The sequence below is a fragment of the Arachis duranensis genome, chromosome 3 (genome assembly GCF_000817695.3).
Source record: "Arachis duranensis cultivar V14167 chromosome 3, aradu.V14167.gnm2.J7QH, whole genome shotgun sequence".
NCBI lineage: Eukaryota > Viridiplantae > Streptophyta > Magnoliopsida > Fabales > Fabaceae > Arachis > Arachis duranensis.
In genome coordinates, this window is record NC_029774.3 from 93,637,626 (window position 1) to 93,653,050 (window position 15,425).

Genomic DNA, 15,425 nt, shown 5'->3' on the forward strand with positions numbered 1-15,425 from the left:
AGTGCCTTTGTGTAAGCTTCACCAGCAGGAACACAGCAGTTGGCAAGCCCTGCAGTAACAGTGACAATAATTGTTTCGCTTTCACAAGGCTCCACGGAGAGTGCTGCAACTTCTTGCCATACATCAAAAACCCAACTATCACATCAAACAACAGAGCTCATTTTAATCAAATCAAACAATAAATTAAATTGAGTAAACATCAGTGGTTAATCCACCAACCTACCATCAAATACATTAACCCTGTTTTCTTAGTTATTCCACGACTTAAAAAAAATTAAAAATAAAACCCCACAAATAAAAATCCAGTATTTTGTGAAAAACACACTAAGAAACAACTTAATTAATACTTTGACACACAAATCTAACTGGAAACTCTAACTTTCTGCAGGGAACAACCATAATAGCACAGAGATAACAAGAATGCCAGCAGAGGAAGCTGAAATTGAGATGAAAAATCAAACCCGGAACAAAATTCTGGAAAACAAAACAAAGAGTAGGTTTCATGATATCAGATTGTTCTTAGAAGTGTTCCTAAAAAAAACCCAGAACATAGACCAACAGTGAGTTTCATCTTTAAAGCTAGTCTTGTGTTATAATCTGGATGGAACCAGTGATTTTATTCTGATTTTGCTTCTTTGTTACTAGGCTGCTGAATTGTTACGCCATCCTCTTTTACAACCTTATGTTCTCCGCTGTCAAAACGCATCATCCAATTTTCTTCCGGTATACCCCATAGTTAACTCAAAGGATAAAACAAAAAGATCTAAAAAATCTAGTGGTGGCAAGGACCAAAGGGACAAAGACACAACATCAACAAATTATTTGGAAAGGATTCATCCGATTGAGGGAAATGGACACTTACAGCCGAGGAATCTTCCAAGTGAGGGAGAGCTAACAGCTTCAACAAGTGCAGAAGACAACCTCGAGAACCAGATGGTTGATCTTACAAGCTATATAGTGGAATCTTCTACTAGTATTAGTGGCTCAAAAGATGGATCAACAACATCAGAATCAACTATTTGTAGTGTGTGTAGGGACCCTGACTTCAAAATTAGGCCTGCAAAGGAAACTGTAAATATTGAAATCACTTCAAAGAGTACATAAGATTCATGGAGAGGTATTGAAGAGTTCTGGACAGTTCCATGCATAAAGTGTGTACTTTATTTCAATGAATTCTTCATACATTAACTATGGCAAAATCACAATAAGAAGACCCAAGAAAAGACCTAATCCAACCACTATAGATAAACAAATCACACAGATTTTTTAGAGAAACAGGGGAACAAAATTATGAACAAAATTATGAACAAAATTTTGAACTGCTTAATAGACATTTTATGAACAAAATTCACAAAGTACACAGCATTCAATATTATCATTGCTTATGAACAATTATGAATAAAAAAATGATTAACGAGGAAAACGAAACAATCGATTTCGTGAGAAAGTAACGAGCAAAAGAAGCGTCAGCTGAAGAAAAATACAAAATACGAACGAGTAGAAAAGTTAGGGTTTGCGATCTACCAGCTGTGCGAAGGGAATCTGACAAAGAAAGCGCTGATCTGGAACGAAAAGAAGCTCGGAATCCGACGGTGATGGATCTTCTACGGTGGTGGTGGAGGCTGTGTCTGTGAGGGGCTGCAAGGCTGTGTGGGTTGCGGGGAGCTGCGAGGGCTAATGCGGGGAGCTGCGAGGGCTGATGCGGGGGCTGCGTGGCTGCAGTGGTGGCAGAGACTGCGGTGGTTGTGGGCGGTGGGGTGCAGGGCGAAGTGAATGGCGAGTGAATGGAGTGAATGGCGAAGTGAATGGCGAAGTCAACTCGGATTTTCAATATTTCCGACGGATTTCATTTAAATTACAGACGGATTTTCTGTCTGTAATAATTTAATAAAACGCGCATTTTGTCTACTTAATTACAGACGGAAAAATCCGTCTGTAACCATTCCACAGAAAAAATATTAATTTTTACGACGGAATTATAGACGGATTCTCTTTTTCGTCTGTAATTTATGCTAATCTATTTTTTTTGTTTTCCGACAAAAAAATTCCTCTGAAATTCCGTCTGTATTTTAGTGGGATAAAATCCGTCGGAAATATCCGTCTGTAATAACTAGTTTTCTAGTAGTGAAAAGATGCTATATGCACATTAAAATTAGTAATTAAAGCCATTTACCAGTATAAAATATATGTTAGAATATAAATACATATTAAAAATAAATTAAATTATATATATTTATACATAAATACATTGTTGATTGATTTTAGTAGCTACTTTAGTGTACAAATAATATTTTTGTAAAATGATGCACCGGATTGGCAGATTTAGTTTCCAGCTAAGACTGGGATCTGGTTTAAGAACTTTATAATGTGGAATTGTGGATGGATGCGTGTGTGTGAATCCTAAGTTAATATCCTAAATCCCGGTTTCAGCAGTCCACGTGTCACAACCCCAACTCATGTTGAATGGATGCATTCTCCTTTTCAACGCCCGTGTTTCACCGGTCTGATTTTTCATTAATTCATCCAACCAATTCATCCTGTTGACTGTAAAAAAAATTATACAAATCATAAGCAAACTAATAACCTATGAAGTACAGTAAATTATTAATGAAATACAGTAAATTATTAATTATTAAAAAGATTATATATCTTAATACCTATTATATACCAAATATATCAATATAGCTCAATCTATTAATCTATTAATGTATATCTATTAATCTATTAATGTATATCTATTATCTATTTGATATCTTAATATTTTTTATCTTAATATGTATCTATCTATTATATTATATATATAATAAAAGTCATCAAATGTGATGAAACTATGAAAGATAAAAATTTCCAGTCTTACCACGTGCTGGTCATGGATGGAAGTTTCAACACCTAATTAAAGTAGGTTACCTGTTAGTTCAAAAAAATAATTAATGTAAATTCAAAGTATCAGACAAGTGTGTTTGAAATTTGGCTAATTTGTTCTGAAAATTTATGCTGTCACATGCAGCATTGATGTAAATTTTACCTATAAAAAGAAATGATTCATTCATCAGAAGGGCAAAATCTTTTTGAGCAAAAGTATATATAATAAAAGTCATCAAATGTGATGAAACTATGAAAGATAAAAGTTCCCAGTCTTACCACGTGTTGGTCATGGATGGAAGTTTCAACACCTAATTAAAGTACGTTACCTGTTAGTTCAAAAAAATAATTAATGTAAATTCAAAGTATCAGACAAGTGTGTTTGAAATTTGGCCAATTTGTTCTGAAAATTTACGCTATCACATGCAGCATTGATGTAAATTTTACCTATAAAAAGAAATGATTCATTCATCATAAGGGCAAAATCTTTTTGAGCAAAATAACCCAATTCATCCAATCCCTCCTTTCTTATTACCTATTTTTTATTCATCACAGATTTTTCATTTGTCCAAGCATCACCATTATCACACACAATTACTTCATTATCATTCAGGCAGTCACAACATATATTGAGTATACATAAAAGATTATCTCTGATTTTGAACATGTGGTTGCTGTCTTTTGAGGTTGGTGTGTCATCAAAACTTCTACATGAATGCATCATGGAGCTGCCGTTCCTCTCTCCTTCTCCCTCCCCCTCTGACTGAAGTCCCCATTGGTTCTCATTATCAAATTCTCCCTCCCCAAGTTATTAGTAAATATGTGTGATTTAAACAAAAAATAAGACATCACATGCCCTTGCATATTTATTTATTTTTTTACTTAGGCCAAGCAAGCATGATTAAAATAGAACAAACTCACTATAATAGTCCAAAACAACAATGCAGCATATTCCTTTTTTTCATTAGTTATTTGTTTTTTTTTTCAAAAACCATGAATGGCAAAAAACCATCTATCTTCAAGGATTATGTCAGAAACTTTAACAAGGATAACTTACCAAAAATCTAACTACAATCTCCACAGTATGAGAACCTAAATCAATCTAAATATGTAATTTGTAATATATTCTTTGGTGTCTGAAAATAAAAGGAAAGAAAAAGAAACAAAAGAAACAAAAAAAAACAAAGAATAAGCACTCTCTAAAATCTAAATGACAGTAAATACATCACAAGTAATTCAAGATCAGCACAATGATTAACAACAAACTCCAAAAGATTATCAATTTTAATCCAATTTTAACAAGATCAGCACAATGATTAACAACAAAAAAAGCACTTAGTGAGGTAATGAGCACAAAATCAAGAAACTTTAATAAAATTTAACATTAGAAAAAAAGCAAGAACAAGCCAATGACAGTTTATCAGTACCAATTTAGCATCAATCAATAAGCTAGTAACAGAGTTCATTAATCAAAAACAGGCTATAGAATAAGTCAGAGTAGTTAGCAAAGCCAATCAAGTTTTTAACATAGTTTTCACAAGGTTAACACAAAAATTAACATCCTTTAACAAAGATTAACAAAGTTTTTAACCCAATTTTTACAAACTCAGCACAATGATTAACAACAACAAAAAAAGCCCTAAATGAGGTAATGAGCACAAAATCAAGAAACTTTAACAAAATTTAACAACAGATAAAAAAAAGCCAAGCACAAGCTGGTAACAGTTATCAGTACCAATTTAGCATCAATCAATGAGCAAATGATTAACAAGCTCACCACAATGAGCAACAACAAAAAAAAGAAGAGCACTGAATGAGGTAACGAGCACAAAATCAATAAACTTTAACAAAATTTAACATCCGACAAAAAAGCCAAGAACAAGCCAGTAACAGTTTATCAGTACCAATTTAGCATCAATCAATAAGCCAGTAACAGAGTTAATTAATCAAGAATAGGCTAGAACAAGCCAGAGTAATGAGCAAAGCCAATCAACCAAGAACAAGCACTAAGCACTAACAGAGCATCCAATTAACTCAAGCACAAAGTAAAAAAACAAAACAGCAACACATCACTTAATCAATAATCATCAATCAATGAAAAATAAAACACCAACAGTGAGTATTAAAAAACGACGATCACTAACCATCAAGGAACAAGCATGAAGAGGGTTTGGTTTCTGAACAGACGATAAAAAAAAACACGAAGAACAAGTACTAGCAGTGAGCATTAACCTTTGACGGACGACGGAGAGCGGTTGAGCGCAACGGACGACAGAGAGCGGTTGAGCACAACGGACGATGGCGAACAGGCGACTGATGACAGCGAACAGGGGATGGAGAGCGAACAGGTGACTGATGAGAGCGAACAGGAGATGGTGAGAGCGAAGAAACGAACGACGATAGCACCAAGGCGGAAGTTCTTGAGTGCGACGGAAGCGGCAGCAGCAGTCTCTCACTCCGACACACGGCGACAAGATTGGTGGAGGCTAGGGTTTGCTTTCTTGGGTGGAGGCCAGGGCATTTTGCTGATGACTAAGAAAGGAGTTGGAAAAGGGAGCCAAACGCGTGCAAACCCTTTTTCCATTTCAAACTAACAAATTATAAATTTTTATGTATTAGAGTTGTATCTATTAATTTAAATTATATAGTATTTAATACAAAAAATTGATAATATTATAATTTAATATATCTTAAATAATACAAAAATATTTGTTAGTGATTTTTTATTTTTTATTTTGATGCTTTATTTTGTTAGACATTATAAGCATTAATTTTTTTATCCTTTAAAGTTATGTTTGGATAATTTAGTATCAACTCAAGAATTTAATATTCACATTAGATAATTGGTTAAAAAAATAATTTAATTAATTATGATATATGTAGATTTAATAATTCAAACAACACTAAGCTACACTATTATATTTGACCTCAACATTTAAATGAGCATCTTTTATAATTCACCAATATTTATAATATCTATAGAATATAGATAATAAATTACATATAAAAAAAATGAAAGAGTCACCATATAAAAAATGTTTGTGGTAGTTAACTTACTCATGTAAATTTTAGGGTTCGCCAATTGAGACGTACAAATTATAATGAACATAAATATTGCGTTAATTAACCTTAATGTTTAAATTAGCATTATTTTAGAGTGCAGTAATAATGTTTGACCTATATATATATAAAATGAATCACATGTAAAAAAGTTAAAGAGTCGTCATGTGATTAGTATTTATGGTGGTTTAACTTACTCATAAATTTTAGAATTCATCAATTAAGACGTATAATAATTTTGTTTTTAAATATTTTTTTTTCTTAAGCTCCACATGGTGTTCACAAATTTTATTATTTTTATCATAAATTTATCTTTTAAAATTAACTTTGGATAATTTAGCATTCACCTCTAAGATTTAATATTTTAAATTTTGGATTCAGATAATAAAATATTTACATTTGATAATTGGTTAAGAAAAATAATTTAATCAATTAGGATATATGTAGATTTAATAATTTAAATAACACTAAACCACTACCTTAATGTTTAAATTTGTATTCTTTATACTTCACCAATACTCATAGTATCTATAAAATATAGGTGATGAATTGCGTATAAAAAAATAAAAAAATCACTGTAATAATTAACTTACTCATGTAAATTTTAGGCTTCACCAATTAAGATATAGGGTTTATAATGAACATAAGTATTGAGTTATTTGACCTCAAATTCGCATTATTTTTAGAGTGCACCAATATTCATGATATATATAGAATATAGACTATGAATCGCATATAAAGAAATAAAAGAGTCATTATCTGATTAGTATTTATGATTGTTAATTTACTCAGATAAAATGAACATAACTGATAGGTTAATTGACCTCAATATTTAAATTAGTATCTTTTTAGAGTGCACCAATATTCATAATATTTATAGAATATAAGTGATGAATCACTTATAAAAAAAAGTTGCTATATGGTTAATGTTTATTGTGGTTAGCTTAATCATATCAAGTTTAGAGTTCACCAATTGAAATATAAAATTTAAAATGAAAATAAAGAAATTTGCTCACAGGATATCCGAATGTTTAGTTAAAAAAATTTGCTAACTGGATCCTTAAGTTAGGTGACGGGTTATTAGGAGATAGTTCCGATGGTGAATCGGTGATTAGGATACCGAAAAAGTTGCTATTTAATTTTGAGTCACCATCTCTTTATGATTTGGTGTTGTTCGTTTATCCTGATATCTTACTGCATATTTATAGCATGGATTAATTTAAGGACAGGAGTATATTGGCACCGATATTTGATGTTGTAACCGAAGTTAACAATCATGTCATATCTTTGCTTCCTGGCAATGAAAAGGTTTACTTGAGGTCTGACACACTGCTTAATGAAGACGATCACTTAGAATCTGAATTATACACAATGAGCACAGAGTCGTTGAATGAATTGATTTATTCTGGTATTCCACAACACAAGTTAGTGCTTAAGATTGGTGCGCCTGTCATGCTTCTTCATAATATTGTCCAATCCAATAGATTGTGCAACGGTACACGAATGCAAGTTAGGCGACTTGGTAATCATGTTATTGAGTGCGTCATCTTAGCAGGACGAAACGTTGGTCAAATTGTTTTATTCCAAGGATGAACATGATCCCTAATAATGAAACCTTACTTATCAGGTTTACCTGAAAGCAGTTTTTAATTGTGCTTTGATTTGCAATAACCATAAATAAGTCCTAAGGACAGACACTCACAACTGTTGGTGTGTATCTTCTAAGGTTTGTTTTCATACATGGTCAGTTTTATGTTGCACTCTCTCAAGTCAATAATATGTCTGATCTTAAAATCTTGATTGTTAATTCTGATGAAAAAGTTTCAAATCATATTCTTAATATTGTGTACAGAGAAATTTTTGTCAATTTATTTTTTGTCATTTAATTATTACTGTAATATTCAACGTGGCTGATGCTATGTCTCCGTGCTTGGCACGGGGCATAAAACTAGTAATGTAATGAAAAAAAAGTTATTAAATAAATAATTTATAATCAGCGAACAAAAAAGCAACGAAAGCTCATTTGTTTCTTACATATATTGGGCCGTAATGCTGCAATTGACTTTAAATACAAAGCGAACAAAAAAGCAACGAAAGCTCATTTGTTTCTTAACATATATTGGGCCGTAATGCTGCAATTGACTTTAAATACAAAATTACCCAAATCGACTTAGCTTATCTAATTTTGGTGGATGCTAGTGATATATAAGCCCAAACCATGCCACAAAAGTATACTTACAAAATGCACTGGGTCAACTGATAGAATTCAGAGACTCAACCGCCAACGTTGAAAAAGACAAAAAAACTTCAAAATATTTGCCCAAATAAGTTCAGTTACTTGTTTTAAAAGATTCAAACAATCACGAATCACTGTGACCAAAAACACGACTCAGCAACAAAGAACTAAAGATTCAAACATAAAGTCCAAAACAAAGAGAAGTCCCCCAAAAAAAAAATGAAAACATGAAGACCCAAAAGTTGAACATAAAAAAATACAAAATAATAATAATACTTTAATTATATATAAACATGTTTTATTTTTTAATATATTTAATATATTTAATTTTTACATGATTATTTATTTATTTTGCTAGTTTTATTTTTTAAAATTATCAAATTTTTTAATAAGTTTTAGATTAGGTCAAGTTTTATAATAGACCAAATTTAATATTCATTAAACTAAAACTTGACCTAACCTTAATTGTTTTTAACTCTTGTTACTAAAAAAGTAGCAAATAAAAAAGACTTATTATTAGAGGTAGTAAATAAATTAATACGTTTTGAGTTCTCTTTTTATAATCTTATAAAAAAAGTATTTAACATTAACATGTTACTCATTTAAATTTGAAAAAAGATTAAAAACATTTGTTCGGTAGTTCGTGTGCCAAACGGATCGGGTTGGTAAGGTGAGCGAGTTGGGCTGGAGCCTCGCGATCTTCCGAGCTGTTGTGGTGTAAAGGGGGAGCCACCTGCAAAAAAGGATTTCGACGTCCAAGTCAGAATCCATACAGATGACAGTAAAGATGAGTGGATAGTGACATACTGTAGGGGAGGGGCAGGGCCCTCCCCTGATATACTCTGTGTCCTAGGGTGGGTCTCGCAGGGTAACCGTACTTTTCAGGAAATTTCCCCTCCCAGCTGTCATGAGCCCTGCTGGAGGAGAGGGAATGTCCGGGCATTCCCCTCGGGTCGGTTGTCAGCAATTCGCCGGGTCGATCGCTTGGGCCAGGCCGGAACAGTGCCCTAACGCGCCAGCTAGGGTTGCGAGCACCGTGGGTAGCGCGTTTTGTTGCCTTCGGTTATCTCGTCGCTTGGTCGGTTTGCCGCCAATCGTGGTAGGGGCGTGCCCCCTACGCGTGAGTGAGGCTCGTCGCTACGAAGGAACGTCCTTTGTCGCCTCGTTCTTCGCATCGAGCATTTAATGCTCTTAATGGTTGATTCAAATCCTACGTGAAATGTCCATCTTGCCCCTGCCTTTCGCGCTTCTAGGCGTCAGTTACCATTTTAGTTTTCTCTCGCCTTTTGCATTTCAGTTTCCAACTCCCCCACTATTACCACATTTTCCTCATTTCCTCCTCGCATTCTCTGAAGCACTTCGCTCTGAGTCGCTCTTGTATTGCCTACTTTTCTCGAGGTTTTCCCAGTTCCTTTCGATCATCACCCTTTTGGTAAGTTTCTTCTTTAGTTTTATTTCACTTTTATATTGTTTTTCTGAGTTTTGCTTCATGCAGGTACTGTGTATTTGGACTGCATGTTTGGATTATGCCAATGTTAGGTAGACATTAGGGGGGTAACTATTTCAGGTTTTTGGTTTTTTAGGCTTTTAGCCTTCGCTTGACTGTAGATTTAGCCTTTGTTTAGCTGTAAATAGGCAAACTGTAGCTTCTGGTATTAGTCTCGATCTCCCGACCTCATAGATTGACTCTGAATAGTGCCCCCACTGTAGGTATGGCCCAACATCCCGTTGCGAGGGTTCTTGTCGCGAGAGCACCTGTGGAAGCGCCTGTAGATCGGTACGCCTGGGTGACCTCAGACGTGAAGGACACCCCCTCGCAGATGACCTTAGAGGAACTCACGGAGTTTCGTGAAGCGGATTACCTCTGCGGAGGAGGTCCCGAGGAGGCAAACTATGAGGTGTTTGTTCTTGCTGATCGGGAGCGCATATGCCATTTAAACCTGCACACCCTGCGAGTTGCCGATTGGATTTGGATGTACAAGGCGATGTTCACCAACTTGGGGATTTGCATTCCCTTTCCCCCTTTTAAATGGCGCTGCTTAACCGATGTGACGTGGTGCCGTTGAAAAACTGAAGATTGATGGTTTAGAAGTTATAGTAAACTCTCGTTGTAAGTATAGTTACTAAACCAAGCAATCAACCTTTCTTACAAACATTTTGGTTGTCACAAGTAACAAACCCCTAAATAAATTGATAACCGAAGTATTTAAATCTCGGGTCGTCTTCTCAAGGAATTGCAGGGAGGTATGACTTATTATTGGCTATGAAAAAGGTAAAATTTTGGGGGTTTTGAGAATAAGGAACAAGTATGATAAATGACAAGTAAAATAAAGTCTTGGCAAGATATGAAAATTCAGAAGTCCTATCCTAGTTACTCCTATAAGAATGGAAGTTAATCCCACTTAATTAACCTTTGCGTAAGCAAGGGAAAGTCAAGTGAACTAATTGGTTAGATTTCCCAAGTCCTAGCCAAATCCTAAGGAAAGACTAGAGTTAGTGGAATTCCAGTTAATTAGCCGACATAACAATCAATCATGAGTAGTTGGTAACTCAAGAGCTTCCAGTTAATCAATTAAAGCCAATAATAAAAAAGCCAAATGAAAAGTCATAAATCTAGAGCAATCAAACTACGTTTAAACATAAATTTAAGTCCTAACATGGAAAGATTCATAAATCAAATGGGCAACATAAGTAATTAATAGATAAAAGTATTAGAGTATCTCAAAGTAGAAGAGAAGTCAAAATAAAGGAATATTGAACCTGATATGAAGATGAGATAAATTCTAATTTCTAAAAATCCTAATCCTAAATTAAATTCTAATCATAATCCTAAGAGAGAGGACAAAGCCTCTCTCACTAAAAACTACATCTAAAACTTAAAATTGTGAATTATGAAAGCATCATGAGTCTCTGCATGTTCCCTGACTTTAATCTGTGTTTCTGGGCCGAAAACTGGGTTGAAATCCGGCCCAGAATCTCTGCCAGCAACTTTTCTAATTCTGCAGATCACGCATGTCACGTGGACGCATCATTCGACGTTTTTCTTTTCCATGCGGGTGCGTCGTCCATGCCTCCGCATCGCTTCTGCTTTTCCAATCCGCGCGTCCGCATCACTCATGCGGTCGCGTCACTGCGAATTCCTTTCTTCCCCGCGGTCGCATCGCTGACGCGTACGCGTCACTTCTCGCTGGTCATCTCCTCAATTTCTTGTGTTCCTTCCATTTTTCAAGCTTCCTTCCCAATCTCTCACTCATTTATGCCCTATAAAGCCTGAAACACTTAACACACAGATCAAGACATCGAAAGGTAATAAGAGAGGATTAAGATTAATCAAGGCATCGAATGGTAATAAGAGAGGATTAAGATTAGCTAAATTAAGACCAAAGAAGCATATTTTCAATCATGTAATAGTTTTTGGAAGGAAATATAAATGCATGCTAATTATATGAATAAGTGGGTAAAGACCATGATAAAACTACACAATTAAACACATTGTAAACCATAAAATAGTGGTTTATCAACTACCCTAATCCCAATTTGAGCTCCAGAAACTCTCGCACCATTAGAAACCATTTTCGTTCATTTCCTCCACCATTGTTAAGGGAGTTTCGAAAGATTGATGATGGGAGGAGGCGACTCATGCAATGCAACCTATGAATGTGAATGTAACTACATGCTAAAATGATTCTACCTACTTGGTGAAAAAGTAAATAAATCCTTCAAGAATTAATATGAACTGGATTTCACTAATTCAAATCACAAAATACAATATGAATAACTTGCAAGAAGAAGATAGCTCATGAAAGCAGGGAACATAGAATTAAGCATTGAACCCTTACTGGTAGTATATATCACTCTAGTCTCTCAAGTGTATAGGGTAATTCACTCTACTCTTCCTTAGTCATACTTTCTAAACTTTGTTCTTCATCTAATCAATCAACAAATATTTAATGTATACATCAACAAAAATTTAATGCACCAATACACAAATCAAGATGTCTTTTAAGGGTTGTAATGGGGTTAGGGTCAAGGTAGGATTGTATTTGGCCAAGTGGACTAAAATCTGAATCCTTAATTAACATAACTTTCCACCTAACTTAAGACAATCCATTTAATTAAAATGCAAAATCTAACTTCCCATTAACTGTGCTTTCCACATGTTCATGCATCCTAAAATTGAGTTTAGTACATATGCATTGATACCAACACTTACTTTGGGGCATTTTGTCCCCCTTTTATTAATTGCTCTTTTCTTTTTCTTTTTCACTTTTTTTTTATTTTTTTATTTTTTTTATTTTTATTTTTCTCAATGCATATGATTAAAGTATTGAATGCAATAATATGTGCTCAACTATTATTTTGCACATTTTTACTAAAATATACAACACCCAATTATTCAAACCAAATATTTTCAAACCCAACTTCCCCACACTTAAATCATGAGCACTTTTACTAGTCTAAGCTAACCAAGGATTCAAATTAAGGACATTATTATTTTTCGTTTAGAGTTAGTAATGAGCTAAAGTAAAGAACAAATGGGTATATTAGGCTTAAATTGGATTGCAAAGGATAATGAAAGGGTAAGACCATATGGGTATGTAAGCTTAGTGAAACAAGGGCCTCAATCATATCAGTGCATGCATACATCAAACAATGGAAATATAGAATTAAGCAAGACAAATATCACAATTTTAGAGAGAAAAACACACACCAAAAAATAAAATATTGGTTGATAAAATGCAACCAATCAAATAGGCTCAAAATCTCACTAGTTTTGTGTGTTCGAGCTTTAAACCATGTTCCAAAATAAGATTTCTTCAAACAAGTTTTTCAAAAAGTTTTATTCAAATTAGTGAAATACTATAAAAATTTCTTTGAAAAAGAAAATATTACTTTAACCAAGTGGTAAAATATGCACAAAAAACAAACATGCAATCAAACATGCAAATGCAACATTAAAAAATAAAAATTGGTGTTGAGAAGGGACTAACTAACCCGTGGAGATCGGTATCGACCTCCCCACACTTAAAGGTTGCACCGTCCTCGGTGTATGCAAAGATGTGCAGGTGGCGGGGGTTGTGGTTCCTCAGCTGGTGCTCTTTTTTTTTTGTTCCTTTCCTTGCCGGTGGTTTGGGAGTAGCTTTCTCTCTACCCTTCTTAGTGGCCATCCTGAAAAAGGGAAGAGAAAGTAAATTAAATCTAAAGAGATAGAGCAGGGAATAAGATTGAATGAGTGATAATCAGTGCACGGTAAAGATGAATGAAGTGAACACATGGTCATGACAACATGTGAAAAGTTCATCAAAGGGAATAGAACAAGTGCACGATAGGGTAAGTAGATGCAAGATGTTTATTGGCATACTGGCAAGGGCATGAGTAGCATAGATCAAGCATCACCTCGTAACAAACTATCACGTTTGTATTGACAATTAAATTTAATTAATACAATAGTAAAGGGAATTTGTGATAAGCAGGCATTGAATAGTAGAATAGAATAATGTAGAAAAGTGCATGATGCCATATGGGCTTTTTCACAAACACATAGCATGCATGGTAAATAATCCAATGAAAATAATAAATTGAACATGCAAGTAACCCTTGAAAAATATAATTGGCAAACAATTTTGCAACAATCCACAATGACCAAATAAATTTCCAACACCAACATAAAAATGCATTAAATAAAAAAAAAGGAAGGAGAAAGAGGGAAGAAGGAGGAAGGGAGAAAATAAGAAAGGAAAAGAAAAAGTAGGATTTGGGGAAGAAAAAGATAAGATATTTTGGCAGAGTAAGATAAGCTGTGCGCCGCTGGTGACGCGGACGGGTGCGTGACGCGGTCGCATGGGGCGCGGTGTTCTCAAGTGACGCGGACGTGTGACTCGATTTTTGTGCTAAGGCGCGAGTGCAGCTCCGCGTTCGCACAACTCTCTGTTTAAATGCATTTTTGCCAAAACTTTGGGTGACGCGGTCGCGTGGGTGACGCGATCGCGTGGATGGCCTATTTGAAAAACGACGCGGATGCGTGGGGCACGCGTTTGCGTGGTAGGGCTTGTGCTTTTAGCACGAGTCTAGCCCAATTCTAGCTCAACCTTCGGCCATACACCCTTTTTACGTCGAATTTGAGGCACGCGTCTGCGTGGGTGACGCGGACGCGTGGGAGGCATTTTTCCCATATGACGCGGACGCGTCAGCAACGCGGTCGTGTGGATCAATTTGTGCCAAAGGCACGCCTCCAGCCACACTCTCACGTGACTCTCTGTTCAATTATCCTTTCTTCAAAACGCACTGGTGACGTGGACGCATCAACGACGCGCTCGCGTTGCATGCGGAGTTTTTTTATGCAGTATGCAGAATGAAAAATGCAATGAATGATATGCAAAAATTCTAGGTTCAATCAAAATTCAAAAATAGACAAAAATTCAAACTGAAGAAGAAACGATCATACCATGGTGGGTTGTCTCCCACCCAGCACTTTTAGTTAAAGTCCTTAAGTTGGACATTTGGCGAGCTTCTTGTTATGGCGGCTTGTGCTTGTATTCATCCAAGAATCTCCACCAGTGTTTGGAATTCCAACAGCCTCCGGGGTCCCAAACTAGGCGCAGAGAGCCTTCAAGGAAGCTAAAGCAAGTAACAAGGCCCCAAGAGTATTGATTTCTAGATTGAATTTCGGGGTCCCAAACCTTGCTTTTCCACCCGTCTTCTTGTTGATCCTTAGTGTTCCAACCGGGTGGCAGGCAATATGAATTCTCACTAAAGCGGCCAAATAACTTCCTAGATCCTTTCAATTGAGCTTGACACCAATCCCTGCACCTCAATTTGAAGTGTGAAACCTTATTGAATCTTGCATACCAACTCTGAGTGCGAGTCAATTCCCTTTTACTCTTAAAGCCGCAAAGAGCTCTAAGCTGGCCATCTGTTTCAAGCAAACCATATTCAAGTGGAAAAGTAAAGATAAAAGCTAAGGATTTTACCCACTTGAAGTCAGTGTTGGGTGGTAATGGCCTTGGGATAGGTGTTTCTAGTGGCTCTGCAAGCTCTACTCCCTTGTGGTCTTCTGTGACTTCATCTACTGTTTTGCAAATTTCTTCAACTTCAACCATGTCTTGATCAAAGTCATTGATATCTTCCTCATCACTTGAGTCATAAATAGGAGGTTGAGAGAAGTCGACCTCAGCATCATCTTCATATTCACTTGGGGAAGATTCTTCTGTCTCAAAGAATTCACTTGCGGATGCAAGTTCATTACTAAGAGGACTTGACTTGTGAT

General features: G+C 35.4%; 1 protein-coding gene and 1 long non-coding RNA gene across 2 annotated transcripts; one reads left to right on the forward strand and one right to left on the reverse strand.

Moving 5' to 3' along the window:
- Positions 1-420: 420 nt before the first annotated feature.
- Positions 421-1,104, forward strand: LOC110278663 (serine/threonine-protein kinase Nek7-like). Its single transcript, XM_052258370.1, has 3 exons — positions 421-493; positions 547-560; positions 646-1,104. The coding sequence occupies exons 1-3, from the start codon at positions 421-423 to the stop codon at positions 1,102-1,104; spliced, it is 546 nt and encodes a 181-aa protein (XP_052114330.1).
- Positions 1,105-2,234: 1,130 nt separating this feature from the next.
- On the reverse strand, positions 2,235-5,447 carry LOC127745754 (uncharacterized). The gene is made up of 3 exons (XR_008007209.1): positions 5,095-5,447; positions 2,858-2,907; positions 2,235-2,544 (listed from the first exon to the last, which is right to left on the reverse strand). It is a non-coding gene; the product is annotated as an uncharacterized LOC127745754 (long non-coding RNA).
- Positions 5,448-15,425: the final 9,978 nt, after the last annotated feature.

Bases quoted from the DNA above. Each gene is read 5' to 3' on its own strand.
- LOC110278663 (XM_052258370.1), top strand. From the start codon at position 421: ATGCCAGCAGAGGAAGCTGAAATTGAGATGAAAAATCAAACCCGGAAC.